Source organism: Hippoglossus hippoglossus, chromosome 6, assembly GCF_009819705.1.
Source record: "Hippoglossus hippoglossus isolate fHipHip1 chromosome 6, fHipHip1.pri, whole genome shotgun sequence".
Taxonomy (NCBI): domain Eukaryota; kingdom Metazoa; phylum Chordata; class Actinopteri; order Pleuronectiformes; family Pleuronectidae; genus Hippoglossus; species Hippoglossus hippoglossus.
Genome location: NC_047156.1, coordinates 3295700 through 3321896, shown reverse-complemented (window position 1 = coordinate 3321896; position 26197 = coordinate 3295700). Strand labels below are relative to the sequence as shown.

The 26197-nt window shown below is 43.2% G+C and overlaps 2 protein-coding genes across 2 annotated transcripts in view; both read right to left on the bottom strand.

The window, feature by feature from the left end:
* nrn1la (neuritin 1-like a) overlaps positions 1 to 2313 on the bottom strand; it is a 49948-nt gene extending 47635 nt beyond the window's left edge. The window contains exon 1 of the mRNA XM_034588016.1: positions 2093 to 2313. Within this exon, the coding sequence (XP_034443907.1) occupies positions 2093 to 2150 (58 nt within the window). The 5' untranslated portion in view covers positions 2151 to 2313. The remainder of the gene's footprint in view (positions 1 to 2092) is intronic.
* A 982-nt stretch (positions 2314 to 3295) lies between these two features.
* edc4 (enhancer of mRNA decapping 4) lies at positions 3296 to 26072 on the bottom strand. The gene is given in 31 exon segments (XM_034588015.1): positions 3296 to 5752; positions 8392 to 8555; positions 9513 to 9732; positions 10454 to 10640; positions 11874 to 11912; positions 11915 to 12038; positions 13006 to 13121; positions 15705 to 15860; positions 16148 to 16295; positions 16584 to 16620; positions 17016 to 17159; positions 17326 to 17424; positions 17785 to 18015; positions 18095 to 18387; positions 18483 to 18612; positions 19351 to 19430; positions 20012 to 20196; positions 20524 to 20615; positions 20728 to 20794; positions 21117 to 21297; positions 21743 to 21842; positions 21931 to 22026; positions 22144 to 22227; positions 22316 to 22428; positions 22682 to 22786; positions 23057 to 23204; positions 23530 to 23716; positions 23833 to 23932; positions 24090 to 24201; positions 24292 to 24454; positions 25862 to 26072. Coding segments are annotated over 31 exon segments (4173 nt in total). The 5' UTR covers positions 25950 to 26072; the 3' UTR covers positions 3296 to 5568.
* Positions 26073 to 26197: the final 125 nt, after the last annotated feature.

The following is a 26197-nucleotide window of genomic DNA, read 5'->3' as shown; positions in this document are numbered from 1 at the left end:
ATGCCATAAAAACCTTGAAATGGACGATGATTTATAAAATTATCATCAGTTGTACTGAAGAAGACTTGAAACTAGAGATTGAGACATAAACTCACTTTAACTTTAGATAATAATTCATGGATCTTGATTTAAAAACTCCAGCATATTAAGTAGACTGATATTTATGAGTGTGGGAAATTTGGTGCATCTGGATTTTTGAGTCATTTTCATTACTTTACATATTTAAAGCTTCGCCCCCGAGTTGTTTCTTTAGACTTTCCACGATGTTCAGGTTGTTTCCCGATGTGTAACCTGACCTGTCGACTATCTGCCACAGGTTTGACTGATGACCGTCTGAGCCGGCGTTGACAGGAAGTGATGCCGGCGAACGCAGCGTCCGCACCTCAACGTGAACGCTCCCACAGTTTGTGAGGAACAAAGAGTTTCACATGAGAATATCATCACATCATGTGCCCATTCTGTCCCTCCTGCGAGTCAGGGACCGAGTACAGAGACGCAGGGAGATGATGGACAGACAGACAGAGACAGATCGATGGACAGACAGACAGGGACACAGCAGCAGAGGAGTGTTTCCCGCTCAGGTTCAGTCGTGGGGCTGATCGGTGTCTCCAGAGACGCTGCTGAGCAGATGAGCCGGACAGATGCGATTCATTCATCATTTATCTCCATCGCAGGGACTCACTTTCCTTTCTCCCCTTTACTCCCCCCTCGGTGTCACACTCTCATGGGACCCCCCCTCTCCCATCCACCCCCTCTTCATCACCATCATCATCATCCTCACAGCAGCAGCAGCAACATGCGATGATGATGATGATGGTGATTTGTACTTTAAAGTGTTTGGATCCGTCTCCAGTGGGATTGAGTCTCACAGCTCATGTGACACATCGTGTTCAGTTCACTCATCACCAAGATTATAAGATACTAACAGTGATGTCATCAGGGTCATCATGTACTACACAAAAAAAAAGCGAAGATAGCCCCCTGGTGGCTGGCTGCAGTATAGGTCATGAACCCTGCCTCCTCCATGTCAGTGCATGGGAGATGGACCAAACTAAGAAGTAAAAGAAGACGTCAAATAAATTGTAGGAAGTTGTTATCACACTGGTGTTTGTTCAGTTGTTCATTTTTCTGATAAGTTAATTATTTATTTGATGCCATAAAGATGATTGACAGCTGAGACTGACTCCTGATTGGTTGAGCATGTACTGATGGGACCTTGGAGTCTCGCTCCAGATGTGCAAGATGGCGTCCTTCACATTCTGGATATTTTCTGGATAGAGGGATGGGTGTTGAATTAAATGTTGAGTTGCACCATGGGAAATTGTGTGTGTGTGTGTGTGTGTGTGTGTGTGGGTGGTGGGGGGGGGGTTCAACCCATCAGAATTTCTCCACCTCTGCAGCTTTAATGTTCTTCTGTCTCTGATGAGCCACAGAACTTTATGTGAATGTTAAACTAAATCACTGCAACGCCTCTTTAATGTCTCCGCCTCCTTTCTACACATAAAACTTGTTCATCCCTTCACAAGGAGTGAACCTGCGAGAGGGTGGAAGGAAACCACCAGAGGAACCTGCACCAGATTCATGTTAGTCAGGAATGAATCCACTAGTGTTGCATTAATCCTTTAACGCGTGTTGGGGGGGATGAAAGCCCCTCATGCCCCCCCCTCCAGATGTTCCCCAGCAGCTGGACAGATGCGGTCCGGACACACGCGGGCCAGTTTCCACCTCTGGGAACAGAAACCCTCTCACGCACAGAAACGCTGCAGCATCCACCGCCTCCCCGCGGGACGGCCGGGCTCCGTGTGACCGCAGCTCCGCTGGAGGCTGCGGGAGGATGCGGGGGGAGACGCGGGACCCCCGCAACTTGACGTGCACGCGAGAAGCGTGAGCAGACTCGCACGTGCAGGGACCGAGAGTCGCAGCGCGGCTGATTCCCCGAATACATCAGAATCAAGTGGGTCTTTTTTTACGCATCAGTATTTGCGCCTGTGCCACCTGGTTACGCACGAGTCTCCAGAAACAGTGATTCTCTCCGGACATTCAACTTTGAACCAGATTCTCTCAGATATTGAAGTAATTTGAAATCACTTACTGAGCAGCAGAGCAACAGGCAAGAAGAGGAGACACGCAGAGTTCACGAGAGAAGCCATGTTGACCCGTCTGTCCGTCCTTCCTCTCTGACTTTCAGCTCCTGCAGCGGAATCCCCAAGTTTGTGTTTCTCTGTGGTAAAGAGGAGAAAAGTCCACCGTCCCGCTCCTCCTCAGTCCGAGTGTCTCCCTGCTGCTGCAGCTCTGTTCTCCTGCGTGAGAGCATCCACGGTGCGCTCCCCTGCGCGTGGAGGGGAGGGCGCGTCCCTGCCGAGGAGGAGGAGGAGGAGGAGGAGGAAGGTTTTTTTTCCACAGCAGCTCAGAGGAGTCCCACATGAGCTGAGCTGAAGTCAGGTCCGCTCAGGGCGCATGGTGGGTGAGGCAGGGAGGATGTTAAGGAACAGAGGTGGAGGAAGTGTCCTGATGTTTCCGGCACAACAATGCGTAAAGTACTACAAGCAGCAGCCCATTTCTTGAATGATAAAAATGATCTTTAGGAAAAGAGATGAAGCTTTAAAGAATATTCGAATAAACTCACTAGAAAAACTGTTCATGAGGTTTAAACAACTGCTCAAACATCCAGATGAGTTAGTATGAGAACTACATAAAGACCAGATCGATTAAAACCACATCAGTTATTAGTAATTAGAGAATCAGATTAAAATAAATCGTTCTCATAGATATTTAATACCGATGCATCAGGTTTAAACACAGTTCAACTGACTCAGATCAACTGGTGCAGAGATTATTTTTGGATTCCCAGTTAGACCAATGACAGAAATGTTCTATATCAGTGGTTGTAAGAGGGCCACGTTTTACACAGAGGAGCCAATCAGGTGTCCAGTAAGAAGGGTCAGTGGCCAAAAGGTCAGAAAGCAACAAGCCTTAACATCTAAAATTTGTTTTATTTCATAAACCATCTTTATGTAAATATGAAAAACTGTTTATAGCTGTATTCTATTATAAATGTCCTTAATTTCCCTAAAAACAATGTCTTCTATATTTAGTCAGTTTTACATGTGATGTACTGTTTGTTACTTGTTGGTAACTGTATTTTCTTTTATATTCATATGAGCTACATGTGTTGCAGAAAAAAGAATCAAATGCAAATGTATATTAACACATTTTGAACAACCCAACACTGAATCTGCTGAAGGAGAAAAGGAGCCGACTTCAGATGTTGGACTGAAAATAAAGACACAATAAATTAAACAAGTCTTTTTTAATTTTATTCCAAAATGTTGAGGGTAAAAGAAACTGTAAAAGACAACAACTTAACAAGCCGAGGGAAACGAACACAACGGAAAGAGAGAAAACAGAAAACAGACGGTTTCCTCTTCTGCAGCACGGACTGACGCTGAAAGTCAGAATAAACATTTCTCTCTTTTCCTCACTGACATGATCGCTCATCTGTCCGGGTCCAAAGTCGTGAGCTGGATGTTTGCAAACTAAACGCACAGGTCCTCCTCTCGCTGCTGCTTCAGCTGCACTTTCAGATCCAAGTTTTTAATGAAATAAAACGTGTCAGATTTAAATGAGATATTTTTTTCACGCCTGAAACATTACAAGTTGTCTAAATGAGATCAAACGTCCAAAACAGATCGAGAACAATAAGGCACTTGCTAGACAAATCCACCTTAACTGATTCTGAACACAGGGGGCAAATAAACACAGCTTTTATTTTACAATCAGCAGAAGTGTGAACGCCCTGTTGTGAGTTAAACAACGTGTGTAACTGAGCTGCACACAAACGATCACACACACTTTTTAAAAAAAAAAAGATGAAGAATCAGTGCTTTCACAACCGGAACACGAGCGGTTCGATGTTCGGCTCAACAGACAAAGAGCAGGAATGATTTTCTGAACTCAAAACTTCCAAAAGACAGGGGGGGGGGGGGGGGGGGGTGAACATCTGCAATCCAAATAAGTGCTGCCTCCTAGAGTCTGTGAGGAGGAACTGCACATTAAGTTTGACAAACATGACTTTGAATTTCCTGATTTAAAAAAAACAAAAAAAACAAAAAAAAAACAATCATCAGCAGTAACCATTAAACTTTAGGAAACATTTTTATTATGTTTAATAACTAGTTTGACAAATTTTAAAGCAAGTATACAAGTCTTACAAATACTAACTGTTATATATATATAAAAAAAGGGGACTGACAGAAGAAAAGCAGTCGGAGCTGCACACGAGGATAAACTGCCAACTTCTCGACAGGCGCCAAACCATTCAGAATCTAAAGGGGATTTGTTTCAGCCTGAAGGGCTTTCTCAAATATTTATAAGATTTCACAAATGTTTCTTTATTTTGTAGTCATTTCTCCTTTAGCCGTATTTGTTTCCTTCAGAAACTCTCATCAATAAGATTTGTGAAAACAAGGTCAGATGAAAAAAAAGGGTATAATGAGATATGCGTTTCATCCTGAATTCTCCAACACAAAACAAATCTTATTAACTTTCAGTAAAAACAATTCACGCGCTGATCCTCGCTGAGACAGATATGGCCTGTTGAGGTTTTTTTTTTTTTTTTTTTATCTCCAACCTAATAAGAAACAACTGAAAGGAAAAAAATCCCACCAACATAAATTGGCTTTGGATGTTTGATTCTTCTGGTTGCTGGGAGTCGCTGGGAGTCGCTGGGTTGTTAAAGAGAACTGAACTGAGCAGCGCGTTTCTGCGGCAACTGAATTCCACTGTAACTCCGAGCGAGGAGGAGGAGGATGCTGCTCCCGAGAAGGAAAGAAAAAATGCGTCCGAGCCTCCTGTTCGCTCCGATGGCCGAGAAACGCTGGCGACATTTTTGTGCACTTTCCCGTTGTTTCTGTTGCTCAGAGGCAGCGTCCGCATCGCATTGAGAAACTCAATGTGTCTGCCTGACGGGTCGGAGGAGCAGAGCGGAACAACAAAAAAGGAAACGGCAACGTTTCGCTCAGCTGCACATTCTTTGAGTCTTTTGCACATTTGGATGATGCAACATGAAAAGTCCGGTTCTATGCGTCGGGGGTGGGGGGGGATGGAGATGAACATAATTATCAGGGTTGTGCTGCCGTCTGTGAGGCAGTCGTTTGCTCTTTGATCGGGAGGAGGAGGAGCAGCCGTAATGGAGGTGTGGAAGAACCTAGAGTGAACTTAGAGTCTCTTTAACAGACAACAACAATCTCTCTGTCCAGAATGTTGTTGTTTTGCATTGATGGTATGACGAGGGGGGGGGGGAAAGGAAGCATAACAAAAACAGTCTATTTCCTAACATGACACGTCCCTGGTGCAGTGAGAGGAGGAGGAACAAAGAATGTGTGGAGGAACTGGAGGGAACCTTCTTTAACCAAGTGAAAAGTTTTCAAGCCCTCGTCTTCATCTCCAACCAACAAGTTTCATCCTCACGCTCCAACAAAGAGGCTGAAGTCGTCCTGGACTCAACTTTAACAAAACTGGACTCATGATCTGCATCTATCTCCTCAGCACCAGACTCCAGGAGGAGAACTAGTGGTTGACGAGACCCTGCAGCATCATCATCAGGCGCCGCGCCCTCTTGCTGAGCAGGCTGTGGGGGTCCTGCTGCAGGAACGCAAAGAGTTTGGGTCTGACCTGGGCCAACACGGAGGACATGTGGTCTCTGGTCAGCGGGTCGCCGTGGTCCAGATTCATCACCGCGTCCTCCAGGTAACTGCACAGGGACACAGAGGGAGAGAGACGTTAGACTAAAGAGTAAAAGCCTGATTTTCCACCACGCAGATTTCAGAAACCCGTTGACAAAGCCCAATAATAAACTCTGGTTTTTAGTAACTTCTAATTCTTTCTAACTGATCCACAGTTCAGCTTCACTCTTCAACTTGCTGGAGCTGATTGTGACAGTTGAAGCTGTGACTCAGTCAGTTCTTCTCACAGGAGATCGAACCCACTCACCAGAGTTACAGAGAACAGAGGTTCAGGGTGAAGAGAGGGAATGAAAGAGGAAACATTCACACTCACTCAAACATCGGACTCATTTTAATGAAGCTGCTATTTTAATGTATAAACAGTTGCGTAGTGTTGCTTTAAGTCACGAGGCAGGAGAAAAAGCACGATGACAAAATTAGCTTAGCACAACAGGTTGTAGTCATTTTTGTTCTACGAGGAGAAAATGGAATGAAATAGGTTTGACGTGAACAACATGAAACTTTGAATCACGGCCGTCTCTCTCTCTCAGATATAAAAGCAGAACAAGGGAACGTGTGCAGACTGTGTTTTGACCCCTGAAGCAGCTGCGGGGAACACAGATAGTTCTGACTCTGTCCCAGTCGCCTTTCACAGATTGAATCACGTGTCGTCCTTGATCTCCCTCCTGGCGACCGGCCCGCTGGGTGAACGTGAGCGTCTTCCCGCAAATATCACTGCAGAAATTGAGTTTTCCTCGTCCTCACCTGTGTCCTGTCCTCTCGCTCAGGCTACAACACGTTTAACTCTTTATTAATCCAGTCAGACATTCGGCGGACAGCCTCCAGACTGTGCTCCGCAGGGTTTAGAGTTAAATCTAAGACTGTTTAAGACCATAATGAAAGAAACTTAAGATCTAGGTCAAGTACGACAGATATGAAGGAACATCAAGTCCCAGAACTACTCACACACACGTTCTGACCAAGATGTTTGTAGTTTTATTACAACGGGCTAATATTTGTATCATGGAGAAAGAACTACAACACACAGTGACATGTGCATTAACATAATGAAGACCTACTTTAATGTATTTAAGACCTTGTATGGAATATTTTAATGTTTAAGACTTTATAAGGTCTAAAATTCAGATTGAATTTTTTACTTTAAGACGATGCAGAAACTCTGAATCTCTCCAGTTCTGTTCTGCTCTCCCTCGAGCTGCTTTCAGACAAACACTGAACTCCGCATAATATCTTGAAATTATCTGAATTCCCCAAAAAAGTCACAGTCAGTTGCTGCAGACCACTCTTCGGAGTTTCTCCTGCCAGCCTCCTGAGTGACCCCGTGTGAGGAAAACAGCTTCTTTACACGTTCCACCATTCATCTCCATCTCAGAAACACCACTTGTATCCTAGTATCACTATCAACCGCGCTGCCGACTCACTCACGAGTCACGTCCATTCATTAGAAAAAGGAAAACCGCACAACGCACGCCGTTAAAAAGAGCAGAGAAACAAGCAGCAGTGCGGGGAACGAACGACGGGATAAAAAGACACAAGGACACGGAAAGAGCAGAACAATAGCGAGCATCAAAAACTGCGACGCTATTCACGGGGATCATTTAGGCTCCCCAGGCAGCCGTGGAGCGGAGCTGCAGACGGAGCCGGGTGATGGGGTCAGCAGTTTAGCACCGTTTAGCACTCGGGAGACGAGGAATAATGGACGTACGATGGAGATGAGATGGGGAGCAAAAGTTTAGGCAAAGAGAGAGTTTATTATTGATCCCAAGGGCAAAAAGGACTGGGCTTGTGTGGGAGAACAGGTGTGTAATGTCATTCATAACGAGTTTGCTTCCGCTGCTTTGAGAGAAAATGAGCTCAAACTCCAGACGTGTTGTGGAGACGATAACTTATGCACTTCGCAGGTTTTTGATTAAAACCGGTGACATTTTCCAAAATTGCAAGTTATGCCTGCTGCACTTTCAAGTGCAGGTCTTACATCAAACTAAAGTGTGAAACAATACTTAAAATGAGGCTGTGATTTCCTGCCGGGAAACTGAAAAGTACAGATGTAAGAAAGATCAATATTTGTGTTATTTTGAATTTGAGACACTGTTTTGTACGTCACGATTCATGTGCCACAGATGTTATGTTTTTATTATATTAACTCTTGGAGCAGTTTTGATTAAGGGACAGATCAACTGGGTTTTTCCAAATTTTCCTCAACAAATAATGGAGAGATCTTGACATATTTAGGGGACTAATATCTATGAGTATAATTTGGTGCAGCATGATTGAAATGTAAGGAGACTGTTGGGACTTGGTGGAGGTTTCTCGTTAAAGTTTGCTGTGGGCAGCCTCACTCGTCTGCTGCTGTCGAAGATGCGTGTGGAACTTTCCATTAATTAACATACTTAGACTATGGTGTTCCTTTTCTCATATAAGAAATTTGTTTGGCCCTGGTGCCCTCGTCGTCTTTCTTTCACACACACTCAGGCATTTATAGCCATTTTCAAGGCAAACCCTATGTATAAACATAGCGCTGGCAGAAGCAGCGCCGCAGCAGAACCACAGCCAGTGTGAACAACTGACAACCGCTACAACCTGGCAAAATCACATTGTATACATACTTTACAAAAAAAAGGTGCATGAAATAACCGTGTGTCCTCACCTGATTTTGAGCTCAGAGCGGGTGGAGAGGTTGGAGGAGAGCTGCTGGATGAGGGACAGCAGGACGGGCTGGCTCAGGGGGCAGGGGTGCTGACCAAACACCTGCTGAGAGTCGATGGTCTCACACACATACAACACCAGGTTCAGATCTGTGGCTGACAGAGCCTGGAGACAGAGGATATTTTATTTTATAACGAATAAACGAAGTTATAAAAACAAGCTTTGACGAACAGTAACCTTCACGTTGCCGGCAGTTCTAAAAGTAGAAAGAGAAACATCTGTAACAGGAAGTCTACAGCTATAAACAAGTTTAATTGGGAACTTTTAAATCTTTTTTAAAAATCACACTATTCCTGCACACAAAAAGTGAAACTATACTTGTCCCAAGTTTGAAAGTCTAGACACACAGCGCCCCTTTGCTTGATAAGTGCTTCAAAGAACTGGTTTTATCCACCACGAGCACTCATCAATCTCAAGACCTTGCATTTCTCCCATGTTCATAAACTAGCAGCATTAGTTTAATGAATAAACTTAACCAGAAACAGACTAACAATCCATTATGGAAAAAATTCTTCTTCTTCAATCTGGCCGAGTAGAGAAATGTTCACAGTAAAAAATAAAGATTTATCTTGACTGACAATTTAATGATTTATACAAGAATACATTAAAGCATTTTATCTGCAAAATTGAATTTAAGACTTTTTAAAGATCTACAGCTTCCCTGTAATATAATTCAGTTTTTTGACACAATATTTTCGTTGCCATCGGCTCACAACATAAACCTTTGTTCACACCACGAACGCAGCAGAGCTACAGGACGAGTGGGGCCGGCATAGGGGACTGTGTGAAGCAGCAGCAATATATTGGCTTTGTGGGCCCTGCAGTCCTGGTGGACCCCGAGTGTGTGTGTGTGTGTGTGTGTGTGTGTGTGTGTGTGTGTGTGTGTGTGTGTGTGTGTAAGTGCATGTGTACCAGTGAATAATTTAAAGTTATAGGAGGTTGTTTGCATTCATTATCAACTGGAAAACACTTTTCAACAATTCAGCTGCAGAGGCTGCAACGTGGGCAATGCTAGACCTGGTTGAGCATTTGTGTGTGTGTGTGTGTGTACGTGCATGTTACCTGCTGGAAAGCCTGGTTGAGCTGGCCCTGCTGGAGGAGCTGCAGGATGTTGGCCTGCTGTGTCTGGTAGTCGAGGTGTGCTGTGGGGACGGGCGTGCCGGCAGCCGACCTCATCGCCTGCATGATGCTGGAGGTGACCACAGCCTGCTGCTCCTTCATGGCCAGGCCCACCTCCCCTTTAACAATCCGCTGAACGTGACTGAGGATAGTCTCCTGCAAACTGGGGGAGGAACAGAATGGACGAACAAGACGAGAGCCCAGAAAGAAGGTTATGCTCCATTTTACTCCAGTTGTAATGTCGGATCTCGGAGTAAAAATCTGTCGCAGCTCAATCGGGGCCTTTTCAATTCTTTTTCAATATTATGAAGTTTTATTTGGCCAACTACTCGCTCTCTGCTCCACCCACGACACGTATATAAACTCCAGAGGCCACGGAATTAATTGCAGAGGGAACAAGAGACTGGATCGAGTTTATGTTCTTACATGAGCTCCAGGATTAAGCTTTGCTTGTTTCTACTCTCCAATCCATTACACACCTGCTCAATAGGCAGTGAATAAGGCCAGGACTGCTGCCATAGGCATCTGCTGATGTGCAGATCTGATATTAAAAACATCAGAGGAGAATGTTAATCAGTAAAACCTATGTGAAGTTCGACAGATATGAAGGAACATCATCGAGGCAGCAGGTCTCCACAGTCTTACCCACAGCCAAGCAGGTTGTACTGAGATAAATCCTGACCGGGGTGTTTGACCTTGTTGGTAGTTTTATTAAAATTAAGTTTTTAAGGCCTACAATGTGCTGCAGATCTAAAAATAAAAATCCAGATAGAGTGAATTTAAATGAGGAGTCATAAGGGAACTGTTGTATCTTGATGGAGGTATGAGCTCTACCTTCTAGATTTCAAATGAGACCGTCAGGATCTTTATATCTGGATACATACTTTCCCACCATCATCTGGATCTGGTGCTGGACTTCGCCTCGGACGTTAGCTGTGATGTTATTGGCCAGTTGGTCACTGGAGGTTTGGAAGCTGTCAATCATCTGTTGGAGCTGGCCCACGATGGGGTCTCGGGCCTCCTGCTCTCTCTGCTTTCGGTTCTTCATGTGAGTCTCCAGCTGCTGGATGTCTACAAGGTAAAATATGAATAACATTATTAATAATAATAATTTGTTCCCTCCAAACAAGCAGTATAAATGCAGTCAAAAGGTCCATTGTGTATTATGATAATCAAATGAGAAAGGTCAGCAGAAATGCCAAACGCACTGAACATTAACAACCAACACTGCAGCTCAGAAGACAAATCAGATGATTTATGTGTCTCTACTGCAAAAAACTTCACATATTTGGTCAATTTTTCACCAAACTTTCTGGAGATCTTGATAATATTACAAGCAAACTTTAAAAAAAAAAGGCTTATGGTGTTATAATCTACTTTATACTGACGATAGGAAAGAGGTTTAGATAAATATGAAGCTGGAAAAGAGATTTAAAATGATGAACCATTTCTCTATTTCCTCTTTGGCCGCCAGAAAGTTTTTGAGACATTACTTATCTGAAGTTGCATCACATCATTAATTCTTGACTATGTTGTCGAGCAGCAGTTAGTAATCAGTGCATGGTCACCACCACTACACCAATGCACGGCTTTGTTCATTAACTTAACCTTTTTTCCCCACAATTCCCACAACTGGGACACAATGAGGGTATAAAGAGCAGCTGAAGGTGTGTGCAGTAGTTATGTGGTGGAGCTGATGTTAGTTAAAATCAATATTTACACACAAAACACTGAACTCTAAATTTGATCATGGATTAAATATAAATTGGAACAAGCTCACAGACTCAGAGAGGTGCTGCAGACTTTCTATTTACCGCCGACTCCGCTCTATACACATTATGACAGCTTCTGTAAGATTTAAAAAAGAAAACAGCGTCTTCGAGAGGTGGGCACGAACACAGTCTGAGAAAAAAAAAAAAAACCTGACTGCTTATCCAAAACATCAGAGCCATGACTCTGAAAGGAAACGTTACAAAAGCCGTCCCCTGAGCTTTTTGAAAGAGATGGTTATTTAATTAGACTTCACGATAAACAGACCCCGATTTCAGGGCTGCGTCGGGGGAAACAACCTACATCAACAAACCATTTCTCCGTCATAAGGAAACATGTCATCGTGAGACACAGCAGAAGCTCCCAGGGGCAGTTTGAACATATAACAAACAGGATTGAAGAGGAATCACCTTATTTGGCCATGAGTCGGTCATGGTAAATGGTTTGCATGGTCATGGTCATATCTTTTAAATCTTTACCAATGTTTCTTTGCTGATGAAACCACAGATGTGATGCTTGATGAGGTTGACTTACAGTCTTGGGTCCTTGTTTGACAGCTGTCGTTGATTTGCTGAACATGGACTGGCAGCCTCTCTCAAACACGGGCAGCACGATGCTCTGGAAGGCATCTTTGTATGCGGCCTGGATTGGCCCCTGCATCGCTTCAGCTGCCGCTCGACCAATTGCATCCGTCGTGTTCTGGGAAACAGGAAGCAGAAACCAATATTTGTGTTTAAGTCCACATGGCTTACTCTGCAATGAACTAGAATTAACGCCCTGTTGGTGTCTTGCTTCTGCCAAACCACTGCAGTCACAATTACATTTGACAGCTGAAATATATCAGTTCATCTTCAAGTCTGTGACAACTGCTCATAATTTAAAGAAATCCCCTCAAGGCAGACTTGAGATATCATGTTAAAGTTTAACAGTGAGTCTAAAGCCATTTTCAAACGAACTCCAGAGACTGTCTGTCCAATTAGGTCGGGACTTGCTCCGGAGTTTGCGTTTCACACACTGAGCGACACACAGTGGAAAGATTCTCCACTGAGATGCATTCACACCTGCACAGAAATCACAGTGTTTGGGTGAGGGGGGGGGGGGGGGGGGGGGGGGCGCAGCAGGCAGGACATGACTTGTCGAGTGTTTCTGTTAACAGCACATCAACACCAGCGTCGGCTCTCATCACCAAAAGCTGTCTTACACCGCTTTTTCAACCTGAGACATTTATATTTATATTCTTCTCGTTTTTTTTCAGTTTTGCATCTGTCATGTGTAAGAACAATCATCAACACCCCCACTCGCTCCTCCAGTGGATCTCCTGCTGGTTTCTCATATCGGCTCACTCAGGCATTATCTGGAGTTTTTACTCTGGGCTAGCGGAGAAAGTCCGGAGCCTCACTGAGACATTCGTGTTCTTACATACAGCCCCTCCGGAGAATGACAAGGGGAAAAACTGGATTTTGAAGGGGTCGCAGCGACCTTGAATCTTGACTACTTTGAACATCAGTTCATCTTTGAATCCTAGTGAATGTTAGCACCACATTTGAAAGGTGTGAGATATCATGATTACATGAAGACAACCTGAAGACATTATGCCTCTGGCTACTGGCTGTCGCCCGATGCAGAGGCATCAAGAGACAGGTGGTGAAGTAAGCCGGTTACCTACCTTGGATTTGACCACCTTGCTGACGTTGTCCTTCAGGGTGACCTCTACAGCGGTCAGCTTGGCAGCAATTGTGTTGTTCAGCTGACCTGTCACAGGCTCCAGGCTCTTTGAAATTGCTGGAGAGGGCAAAGAATTAACAAGACAGATTAGCAGGAACTCTCCTGTGATTAGGCCTGTGATCAGAGGACGAAGAGGAGGAGGAGGAGGAGGAAGAAAAAGACAGGGACATCTCATCCTCGAAATACAGGGCAGGAGAGGTAAAGTAAGAGAACATCTCTCCAAAGACGGCCTAATTATAGTGTCAGTCCAACAAACCTTAGCTGGCTTTGTTATATTTAATTTAACTTATGCCTGGGATGATCTCAAGCATTATTGATTTATTGATGTTCTGTCTGGTCTGCATTTGTCTACTTCTTGTGCTGCAAATCTCAACTTTGCAGAGACGATAAAAGAAAGGAAACAAAATACACCAGATTTATTTTACTATGAAAAGCTAAACTTTCAATATTCACTGCTGATTCAAATCAAGGATGCAGTGACCTGATTCACATTCTGGTATCAACATTCTGACCTTATTAAGTGAAAAACTAATTAGCCGTGTCGTGACTGATCTACATTAAATACTGTTTCTTTGTTAATGTCCTTAAAAGATTCAGCATTTCATCTGTTACCTTCACTTAGCCACAGCAAAGCACAGAGACAGACAGTGTCTATAGCAACAGAAGTTCAACTATTGAAAACTATTTGCGTCCACTTCATCATTGCACCTCGGTCCACAGTTTAACATCTGAACAGCATGAAAACATCTAAATCTCGTCTTTCCCTCCTCTCTTTTCTGTTCTGGTACAACTAAGGTGCATCACAGCATCTGGTGAAGAGAAGGAGAGACAGCCCAGCAGAGGTTATCATTATTTCATGGTCAGGACCTGGTGAAGACCCAGAGTCGATACTCTGGTTGTTGGTGTGATTCTCTGCCTATGATCCAAGACACAATTATGAATTAATAATATTATTTCACCTGAAGTTATTTTCCATGACTGTCTTCAGGGATCTAACTTTTGTTCTTCTACCTGACTCACTAAAGAGAACCTGGCGGATCAGCAGCGCCTCATCTCTCCTTTATAAAACAGTCAGGACATCGACGTACATACAGGTAAATGGCCACAGCTGAGCTGAATGGTCGGATATACTGATCTTTAAAATGAGTGACTACAGAAAAGGTTAGAGAGAGATAAATAAATTGCAAATTTTTCAAAATTAGTGCCACACAACACTGCAGTTTGGAACATTAGGAACTGTATTATATTTTTAAATAGTTGTATTTGTATTTGTAATGGACATTATTCAGCGGTCAGTGAGAAGAGATAAAGAAGTGCATGTATAGTTCTGTCTTCTAAAGCAGAACTGAAAGATGACAGAGGAGCCAGCAGACGAGCAGACTGATGAAATCTTCATTTGTTACTGGCAAACAATGAAATGGTGCAATACCACCATCACCTGGTACGTTTGACTTCTTACAAACTCCCCGTGGTGTCAGCAGAGTCGAGCTCCGACTCCCACAATGAAGAGAGGACGGCCGTCATAAAAGAACAGCTCCTGTCGATATTGATATAAAATCGAGCAGCTCATAAATAACAAGGTGTCTTTATAAGCATTTGTTCTTCAGATTAGAAGGTTGAAGGAAGGACTGGACCGAGGAAGCAGGAAATACTTTTCCATTAAGTGTCTCAATCCATGAATAGAAATAAGAGCCTGGTCTTTTTATTGGTTGGATGATTATATCGGCTGATATGATCGTTTCATAAATGTATCAGTATCAGCGCTTATTTTTTCATTAGCTGATATGCTTTATTTTACAGAATAAACAATGCAGGAAAGATGTTCATTTAGTTTTACTTTATACGTAAAATATTAGGTTTATTTACTTAACTAAGTTCTATATATGTGTTTTCTGTTGTAGTTAGTTATGTATAATCAAATTTATGGTTAACATTTTCAAATATCAAGCCTTAAATGCATTTTTTGTCATAAGAGTTGCTAAAATCTTAGGAATCATTGCCAATTTTTTCTTAGGAACATATATCGGCTGATTTATCAATATCAGAAATGTTTTACTCCCTAATACCAGTATCAGCCCCAAGAATCTCTCTAATAGAAATGCAACAGTAGGTGAGGACATTGTTTTACTGTGAAAAGTCCGAATGTGTTGTTTACTCAACTCAATCTTATTTTATGCTTCTTTGGAAATCACCATCCACGTCGTGTATCCACATTCTGACTCTGATCAAAACCCACGCTTGCACACAATGTAAATGGCTGTATTGTAATAAACACACAGGAGAACATGACTGTGTTGTTGATTTAAGAGCTGCTGCTGTCAGAGAGGTGCTACCAGCAGGTGTAATCATGTACAAACATTTCAGTGTAATACCAGGACGTTTTCATACAACACCTCCATCTCCCCTGATGTTGTTTATATGGATGGAAGCCGTAGAAAGATGTTAATCCTTGAGATGGGGCAGTTTAGATGTGTGCATGTATAATGCTATTTCTGATAAACAGATCAGGTCTCTGGAGGCTAATGTCAGTGAGCTGGAATTGCCGAGTGCCGAGGAATACATAAGACCTCTCTGTGTGTTTGAGTCCCATCAACCGTCAGAACACATAAAGTTTGTGAAACGTTTCTGTGCTTTTCTTACTTTGTGGGAGGGTTTTCTTCATTTCATCCCGTAGCACTTTGTCCATTCTGTTGGTGAGCGCGGAGGTGAGGGCGTGGCTGAGATGCTGGCTGAGCTGCTCCTGAAGCTGCTGCTGGTGATTCTGACTCTCGGCCAGAACTCGTTCCAGTCTGCGCTCTGAGGTCGGGAGCGGTCAAGGCTCAAAATAACAAGCTGCAAGATGTTTTTACTGTCCGTCGCTGTTTATAAGATGTCCTTGTTTGTTATGCATTTGAGTTGTTGCTGTTCAAGGATGTAAAGTGTTTGCTAGGTGCCGCTCTGTTGTTAGTTTCATGAGACGTGGTTTGTGGGGCTGAATATATACAGTGTTGTGAAACTGAATTTGGAACTGCAAAAGGTGAGGGGTGAAAACATAGCCTCCTTGACGGAGGTAAAAACTTTTAAAAACTTGTAGTAGAGGATACGTTCTTGCTCCTGGTGGTTGGACAGGACATGATCGACCTGGGCCATTATGGAGCTCTGCATGGTTTCGATCTGTCCACGCAGCTCAGTCAGCTCCCTCTGCTGGCTACGCAGGAGCATCAACAGCTCCTCCTGAACTTCTACATTCATCTATAAGCAGATGGAGACAATGACTTAAAAAAGGAGGCCATGTAAAGTGCTGCTAAAATGTAGGGGTTACACCTGAATTTAACAAGATTTTTAGTTTTAACACTGAACTAAGTAGAGAATTATGAACTAAAAGATTAGAAAAAGCACTTGATATGCTCAAATAGTTGCCAAAAGTACATTTCTAGTTTAATTAAGTTAGGTTAAATTTCTTTTCAAAAGAACTTGAAAGTGATCATCAAATAAAATGTATGGAAAATCAATAAAAGCAATATTTTGTGATCATCTTACCTGAGCTGAGTCCATTTGCCTGGACTGAGCCATTTCACTGAGAGAAAGGAAAGAAGAAAATCCATTATGTGAAAGACAGTCAACATTTTGGACTAATATATATATAGTTCTGTAAATAACTGATATTTTGAAAATCTCTTAATGCGCAAAGAAATCATAATTCTTATAGTGACGCTTTTATCCACAGCGATTTACAAGTGAATTCAACCACGAGGGTACAAACCCAGATCAGCAAGAAGCACGTAACAGTACAACTAGTCTTTAAAAAAAAGCCAAACTACATGTGCTACATGTAAGTGCAATATATAAGTAGACTTCTTTTTTATTTTTTTTATAAACACCAGAGTTGACGATGGTTATTAGACATCATCTTCTTAACCAAGGTGTAGTCGGAAGAGAAGTGTCTTTAGCCTGCGGTTAATATGAAAATACCCGTCATCCTTCTTGATCTTCCTCTTCAGTTTTGGTGAACCTCGTGGTGACGTCTTCCAGTCCTTCACAGAGATCCTGTGAGAGGAGCGAGAGCCACAGTTTCCTGAAGACGACGCCAGGCTGGCCACCTCATCATCAGGGTCGCTGGGAACAGACACACAAGACAACAACAGAGCCAAAGGTCATTAAAAACAAAATGCCACTGTGAATAAAGGACACAGATCAGTGTAATTTCTTCTTCTGTATGGATGATACGAGAGGAGTCTGCTTATTTGCATTAACAAGGAGATGGTGTGTTTATTTGCGTTACCTCTGCTCTGCACCAGTGTCCTGACTGTCGTTCTGTGAGAGGTGATACGAGCGTCGATGGTAAGGTGAGTTCATGTGCACCTTTGACTCTTCCCTTGAACTACAACACAGCAGAGATACAACACAAAGCCCAGTTTGATAAGTGGTTTTCACACTTCCTTCACAGTTTCAACACAGATATGACCTATAGACCAACCCGGTCCTACTGTCGTCTCATCCTTCACATTTTAAAGCCTGATACAACTGTCTAGTGGTTTGGGCAATCTGTGATCACTTTCCATTATTCCTAATTATTTGAGAACTACAACAAGTCAACAACAGACACCATCCAAGTTTTACTTTCTCAAAGCATCTGTAGAATTTAGCAAAATAGGTTTTAGAATTTCTAAGAGATGTTTGATGTAGTTGTGTACGTTTACATTTGTGTAACGCCTCTACATGTGAGTGGGGAATTTCTCACCAGTCTCCCAGGCCGTTGTCCCTGAGACTGTTCCTGGTTTCTCTGGTGATGTCGGGTGCAGCTGGCCAAGGTGTGTGGCTAACGTTTCCATCTGAGGACCCTCCTCCTACCCCAGGGTTCTCCTGCGATAAGGCATTCTCCAGCAAAGAGGGAGTGTGGCTGAGTCTAGGCTCTGACTCTATAGCCCCACTTACTGGCCCATCTGCACCTCCAAGTTCCAGGGCTAAAAGACTGAGACAGAAAATGCCATAGTTTGGTTAATTTAGGGGACCAGTAATAGTTACAGTATCATTGCTGGTCATCGGCATACCTGTTGTTGGCTGTGCGTGGAGAGGTGAGCAGGTGCAGAGCAGAGGCAGCAGATGCCATGCTGTCTGTCTGAAGCGCAGAAAGTGGTAAAGGCTCCAAGCTGGACATGAGTCCACGCTGAAGCTGCAGCGTCTGGGATGCGATCTCCGGCATGTCCTGGGACATGGCCGTGGAGGCGGAGGAGATGACATCAGGGGAGCGGGCCCTGGTCGGAGAGGCCAGATTTTGCAGGATTGGCGAGTCCATGATCTGGGAGTTGTCAAGTGAAAGAAGACCACTAGGGGACGCCAAAGCCTGGATATGGAGAGAAGCCATGTAAAGAAAATAAAACATCATGCTGTAAGAGTATTAGGAGTGTTTTAAAAGAAGGTAAGTGTGTCAGGGCCTACCTGTAGGTTCTCCAGTCCTGGCAGCAGTACAGCGGAAGCAGCTCTTGGGCTGCTGGTGGAGGCAGAGAGTGTGAGACTACTGCTGCTGCTCTCAGCTCTGTTAGGACTGTGACTGTGATCGTCTAGAGCTCTGCACACGGTAACACAGACAGACTGTCCTCAACCATACATGTTAATGTGTACGACCAGAATCAACCACAAACAAATGACGTGGGTATGTTAATCTAAAGCTGCTTTCAGACATGGACTGGACTCAGATCCTCTGTATTTTCTCCAGAGGAATTTGCATGTGTGAAAGCAAATGACCGAATGAGATGCTCTGCACCGGACCTCATAGTATAAAGTCCGTAGACCAGGAGAATTCGGTGTCTGGTGCTGTAAACATGATCACGTGATCTGTCTGTTGCAGGGTTTGATGCTGTTGTGAACACGTCTGTGCAGAAAACCTCCCGCTGTGTTGTGCATGTGTGAAACGCAGACTATGGGTAAACTCTGTAGCCAATTCTCCGGATTTTACCTGGAGGCCACGTTGGAAAACGGCTTAATAGTAAGTAACAGAGTCTGTAAGTAAAATATGTAGCTATAATCAACAATTAACAGTCAAACACCAAAAAAAACTATATATACTATATACTATACTATACATTCTCATTATACAACTGGGATATCAGAGTTATTCAGTACTGATGAAATGTTGAATGGTTGGAAATTTACTTCATAACAACCTGTGCAACGCAATTTTTACTAGAATGACTGTAGCTGCATTTAATATAGAAAAGATGAAAATATTTAACATTAAAACATTTCAGATGTGTATTAATTAATTTTTTTAACCCGTATTGCAACTAAGCTTCATAGAGAAACCAACCTGTTAGTTGAGTCAGAGTTGCTGCTGGTAGCCGTTACGATGGTCAGACTGCTGGCGCTGCTGCCGGGTGACGCTGGTACCTGCAACGTGACAAAAATGAGAATTACAGGCAGGAAAGATGATGAATGGTTAAGAAAATCCATTCTCGGTGGTTTAATGCACATTTATACCATACATAATTTTTTTTGCTTTACTCTGCAATGTTAGTCAGTCAGTATCTTGCAGGAAATCGCATGACTTTCCAAACTGAAGCACAATGGCAACAAAAAAAAAAATCACAAATAAATTCACATGCCAGTTATATAATTTTGACAATTTTCAGAAGAAAATTCAGACAGAACTGTCTCTTATTTCACGAACTTCTTCACTTGGATGACACTGGATCAAAACCGTTTTCAGTTTGTATAGACTGGTGTTAACATGGTTTTGTGCTCCTGTCTGTTAAGTGCTGGCAGGAGCACTCAAGCATAAATGGAAAAGGTGATATTTTTTTGGTAGAAATGTTGCTAGGCAACCACTAAAGAAATGTTTGAAGCAAAGTACATGTTTTTGACCTTTTTTGAAAACTGAATGCTGTAGTGAATCTCAGACATGAACCCAACTTCCCTTCCATTAATTGAGAGATAGACTGGTAATAAAGATGGCCTCCCAGTGTTCGTACCGAAGTGCTTGGTGTCATGAAGGCATCAGGAGTCATCAGCTTGGGCATCGGCCCACTGCCAGAGACAGAGTTAGACAGGAAGTCAGCAGGAGCGGGAAGAGATGGGATCTTCCGCAGGTCGTTCTGGGATCCACTTCCTGACTCTTTGTCAGAACTCTGGTCAGTGAGATGGTCCGAAAAAGCAGCTGGAAACACAAAATGTAAAGAGTCATTAAGTTGTGTTGTTGTATGTGGTAAAGTTTTGTTATTAATTGTTTTTCTCAATTGATCAATACTTTGGTTGTGTAGGAATTAGTTAATGATTATCACACTTAACTTACTAGATTAGTCAGTTAATTTGTTAAAAACCTATTGATTAAGGATCAATATCTATCATATTACTATCCCAGAATGTGACGAGCTAGATGACACAGATGATCTCAAATGTTCACTGAGAAAAAGAAAGGTATGAAAACTCAAAGATGCATCATCTTCATGGATTGGGTTTTGTCCTTCAAGAGTGTTGGACTCACCAAAACCATCCTGAGAATCAGAATGAGGCAGGAACAGTGCAGAACTGGAACGTGCGTTGGGTTGAAACCAGATCTGGACATCCTGCAGAGTCCTGAAAACACACAACACAAGCAAACACATTTAGGGATTTAGCCTCTCGTTCCAGACCCTGTGGTGGTGGACCTGTCATGTGCCTGACATCACATCGTGAGTTGGGGACTTACTTAGTGTGAACACAGTAGAGTTTAATCTGGATTCCAGACTTGGACTCTGTGGGTCCTTGAACGCCCTCTGAAACAAAATAAAACGCACATGAATGGTAATGTTGTGTTAATTAGATCAATGCTGCTACATATATAATGATTGCATCTTAAAGAGGAAAACAACTGTTTTAAATTCTGCAGTGTGCTCCCCTTTCAGAGGGAAAACATCCCTCCTGACTCTCCAAGACTGATGTTGCTAATTTTAGGTACAAAAGTAAATAAATATATACTTTGTTCAACTCCATACAGTCGCATGTCACTCAGAAACACCCCAAAAAGAGTTGATGTTGTTGACAGCACCACCAACCACCCACACTCCCAAAGCTGTCAGCCTGTGTTTATGTGTGTACCTGTAGTCATGCTCTCACTGTCCTCCTCTGCAGGGAGGACCTCAGTGTGTTGCAGTCGGCTGTGGGCGACGTCCCGGACTCCGAAGCTGAGCACAGGGTGAGTCAGCAGAAACTCTGACACAGCTGTGAAATTAGCCTTCCCTTTCTCCATGTCCTGCCGCAGCTCCATCACATACAAAACCTGGGAGAGAACGACGCCAACAAAGTATGAAGTCAGGCTTGGGGTGGGAAGGGAATGTAGGTAGAAATGAAAAGGTCAAGTCCAAAACTTCCCAACATTTTGGGCTGGTTTCATGGACTGATTATACCTTGATCTAGCAAGAATGGCCCTTTCATCAATATAAAAGCCAAACTGAGTCTCTGGGATTAGGTATACCGCAAGCTTGAACTAATTTATTGGTGTTTAATTAACTGAAACTATTTCCCAAAGAAGGATTTAAACCCTCAAGGGCGAAGCTCAAGTTCAGATTAATGCTGCAATGTCGATGGAGTGACACTGATGGATAGAAAATTCAAATGAAATTGCTAAAAATTTCAATCAAAGACTAATGTAAAAGCACTTTTATTATTTATTAAAAGTCTTATTAGTGAAATTTCTAAAGATATAATTAAAACATTGTGCTGACCTTCCTCTGTACATCAGTGAGGATGAGATACTCAGCAGCGAGGTCCAGACTGGCCTTCAAACTTGGCAGAGCTGAGGAGTTGAACGGATCTGGAGAGAACCTAAGAGAGGAAACAAAAGCATTAGAATTTGTACTGCTCTACCATACGATAACAGGTTATATCTGTAATGATAAACCAAATGAATAACCTGATGGTCTGTAAACAGGTCCAGGAAACAGTGCACCACAGCTTCAACTCCTGGTTCTGATCAGCTCCCGTTATGAGGAAACGCCAGAAAGGAACCCTGAAAAGAATAAAGAACCAGAGGTGATGAAGGAGAAAGAGAAAATAAAAGAACTAAACATGTTCTGTATATCACAGTTTTCACTGAGGGCTGTGTGTGCATCTGTGTTGTACTTACTCTGGGTCCTGTCTCTTGTGGTTGTCACAGAAAAGAAGGCAGGAGAGGGGACGTCCTCCGTGAGGTTGCAATTCGTGCAGACATCTGGAAAACGGAGAGCTAAGTGAAACAGTGAATGAGAAGATGGGGAGAGAAAAATAACAACACACATTCAAAAAAATCATTTATTTACCTGGGCTTGTCCTGTCGTCCTTCTATGTATATCTGCCAGAACTTGATGTATCCATCATGGCTGGCTGTGGCTAACACGGTTCCGTCTGGAGACAAGGCTCCTTCACTGACTCGCTGCGGGGACAAATATAAATAAATATACAGTGTAAGTACGGTAAGGAATCTCGGTAACAATCCCAATTGGTAAATATACCATATTGTACTTATTGTCCTTACTTTGGCTTTAGTTTAGTTTATGCCAATATCTAACATCCTAACCCTAGTAATGAACATGTCCACTCAAATGTGACCTTTACTTTAAAGTTGTATATATTCAATCGAAGATCATTTAATTGTACCGTATTGAGGATTTCAAAACGATGCCTACCTGAGTATGTCCCTTCACTGTGATGAGGCCTTCCTTGACATCTGAGGCATCAACAGGCCAACTGCTGTGGTTGGCTCTCAAGACTTCCAGGTCCCACACCTCAGCCTAGAAGAAGGGGGCAGCAAAATTAATTATCAGGGACGCAATGTTTCTGATACATGGTGATACACAGACTTCAGTGTTCTCTCTTCTTTGTAGAGTTAAAAATATTGTGTGGAACTGAACATTCCTTATCTACAATCATGGGCTCATTCTCCTCTACTTAACATTAGCTGTAAATGGGGTAATAGGTCAATATTACTACATATCCATAGATAACTTCCTACTTTTTACTCTGTTCTAAAAATCTGTTTTAGTAATTAATTCTTCTGATACCCTGTCTTCATGTAGAAGGGCCAAGGTCTGGCTGGCGTCGTCCTGATTCTCCTCGTTGTCATCCAGAATGAACGGACACCAGATGAGGCGTCTGTGGGAGTTCAGGGGAGTTTCATCTGGCCGTCTTATATGAATCACTATCTGATCTCTGTAGGGAACATTAGCTAAGGAAAATGGGAAAGAAAACCAGTACTTGGAGGATCTACTATCTCTACTGGGACAAATGTAGTGGGTGAAATCTTAAGTTGTGTAGGCTGGTATTTAAATGGTTAGGAGACACAGAAATATAAAAAGTACAAATAGAGGCTGTAAAATACACACACACACACACACACACACACACACACACACACACACACACACACACACACACACACACACACACACACACACACACACACACACACACACACACACACACACACACACACACACACACACACACACACACACTTTTCCGCATGTCAGGATACAGAATCTTGTTTCCAGTGCAGGTGAGTTGCCAGACCATTAGGTTGCCCGCCTCATCTACACAACCCAACAGAGAGGAGTCGAGGTGGGCAAAAGCCAGATCTGTGACGGCCCCTGTGAATCCCTTCAGCAGGGAACGCTCAGCAAAAGACAGACTCAGGACACGAATCATTGCATGGTTGTTGGCTCCTGAAGGAAGAAGTGTATATTTTAAAGACAGAACATAAACCATGGGACCTGGGGTATCACAGCACTCAATACAGACAAAAAAAACTGCAAGACTAATGGAATAAAAGGATTCTCACCTCTGATGGCATAAGCGAGGAAGGAGTTGGACACAGCTATCAGTCTGCCATAATAATACTTGTGTTCCCAGTCGTACTTGGCAACCGGTTGAATTTTCACCTGAACAGAAAACAAAACGGTCACGTCTTCTTATTTATTGTCACATCACAGATGCAGGTTTTGAACAATATGAAAAATCACAGAAACAGCTTGACTTTATTCAGATTAATAGACTTCCAAGGAAATCCATGTTGTAGCTGATGATTGCAGTTCTTACCTTGTTGCTGCCCCGAGCCTTGCTGTTGATGCTGGAGTCTTGACTTGCCACAATCTCCACATTGCTGGACGTGATGGAGATACAGGTGGAGCCATCATCACCGGAGAGGCAGCTGGAAAATGCACCAAATGGATTTAATTTTAGATCTTAGAAATATTACCCTGCTATCATGGTTAGGTGACAGAATTAGGACCCCACTCACATTATCTGACTCTCCTGGGTGCTGCAGAGGTCTGTGGAGATGGGTGCGGTAGAGTCTGACATGGTGGACCTATCAGTGCTTCCCAGAAGGCCGACTGCCCCCAGCAACCCATTCAGCTCTCCATTAAAAGAAGGCTTCCTCTGAGCACCACTTGATTGTGCATCTGAGGAAAGAAATTGAACGCACGGGTTATGTTGGGATACAGTGTAGAAAGCATACATATGCAAAGCCAGCAAGAAAATGCTAAGCCTACAAATACATGCTGAGGAGGTATATTTCTTTTTGTTAAAGATATTTTTAGGATCGTCTCCTTTAATGACAGGACAGTAGACGGGATTGTGGGGTGAGAATGGGGGAAGACACGCAGCAGAGGCCTGGGTGGAACCAAACCCTCCGGAGGTTTTATGTGAAGGCTTTTATAACTGTATCAAATTGACACCACATATCATGCAACTTGTATAAGAAAGAGTGACAGAAATATATATACTTAAAAACCTATTTGGTGTCTTAAAAATCTGTTTGCATTCTGGCTTTTTCAACTTTGTCTTTCTTGTTGGGTCCCATTCTGTTAGGTTATGTTTTCCTGGGAATACAGGTCATACAAATATGTGTCCTGGCCCTTACAACGAAACTGAAACTACAAAAGTGGTTGTGTACCAAACAAAGATATGTGCTGCTGTTACAGCAAAGATACGTGTGTATGAAAGATGTCACACTTCACTACTTCTTAGCAGACATTAATTAATCATCTTTCATAAAGTGTGTAAATAGAGGATTGTGTCAGAGCAGGAGAACCATGTTAAAACCTGCATGTTGGATGTTGAGAACATGCAGAGGTAAACAATGTAGGTGCAGTTCCAGGACATATTCCAGTCCCCACACACAGTTAGTGACACATGTCCCCTTTCTGTCCACGGGCCCGGACACACACCGTCTTCTTAGCAACACCCCGGTCATCATGTGACTTTAGAAAACGTCTGCGCACTTTGTTCGAGGAATGAAGAACCGAAGCTGAAGCGGGTAAAACCCACACGAGCCAAGAACACGACCTTCGTGCGCAGTTTCGGAGCCTCGAGCTAGTGTCGATAGCAGCAAAGTGTTTTTTGGGGCTAAATGCGGAATAAACGTGTAGTTGGATTTAAAGCCCCGGAGCCTCTAAGTGAGCAGCTGCTGTGGAAAACGTGTTTAATTATCTATTCAACCTCTGCAGCTCCATTAAAGGTTTGAGCTTTAACGAACCAGAGAATAGACTGGGACGGGAGCTAGCTCGCAGCTTAGCTAGCATTTGGAAAAGATGAACCACTGGACACTTTTCCCCCCGACGTCGTTAGCTTTCTGGTTTTTTCCCCCAAGTACAAACAAATTAAAGTGAAAATACACGTCGTGACATTTTGATGGTGCTGATGTGAATCTTTCGTTTACACGCAATGCAACTGCGGTCGAGCCAATTCGCCTTCTGCAAAGCGGCGCGCGCTAAACCCAACTCACTTTAGCTAGCTAGCATGCTAACGGGCTAACGTTAGCACCTGCGGCCTAGAGCCGCCGCTTTGAATTCCCGGTTCCGACTCACCGGCGCTGTTGCTGGGACGGTCGAGCTTCAGGATGTCCCGGAGGTGCTGGGTCGCCCCCTCGATGTCTATATCCGAGCCGGACGCCATGGGTGAGGGAAAGGGGAGACTGGGCTGATTTAGGGGGAGACAATAGTTTCTGGTTTGATGCGAGACTGTCACTGTTCACTTCGTTCACCCAGAGCAACCGTCTAAACTTCCGACATGTCCGCGCCGCAGGTTCCGACTTGTCGCTGAGTCGAGCTCGTTGGTTCCTACCCCAGGTTCCGATCATAATGAACATTACAAAAGAATACTATCACTTATTATTAGATATTTAAACTTCATATCTGATGCTT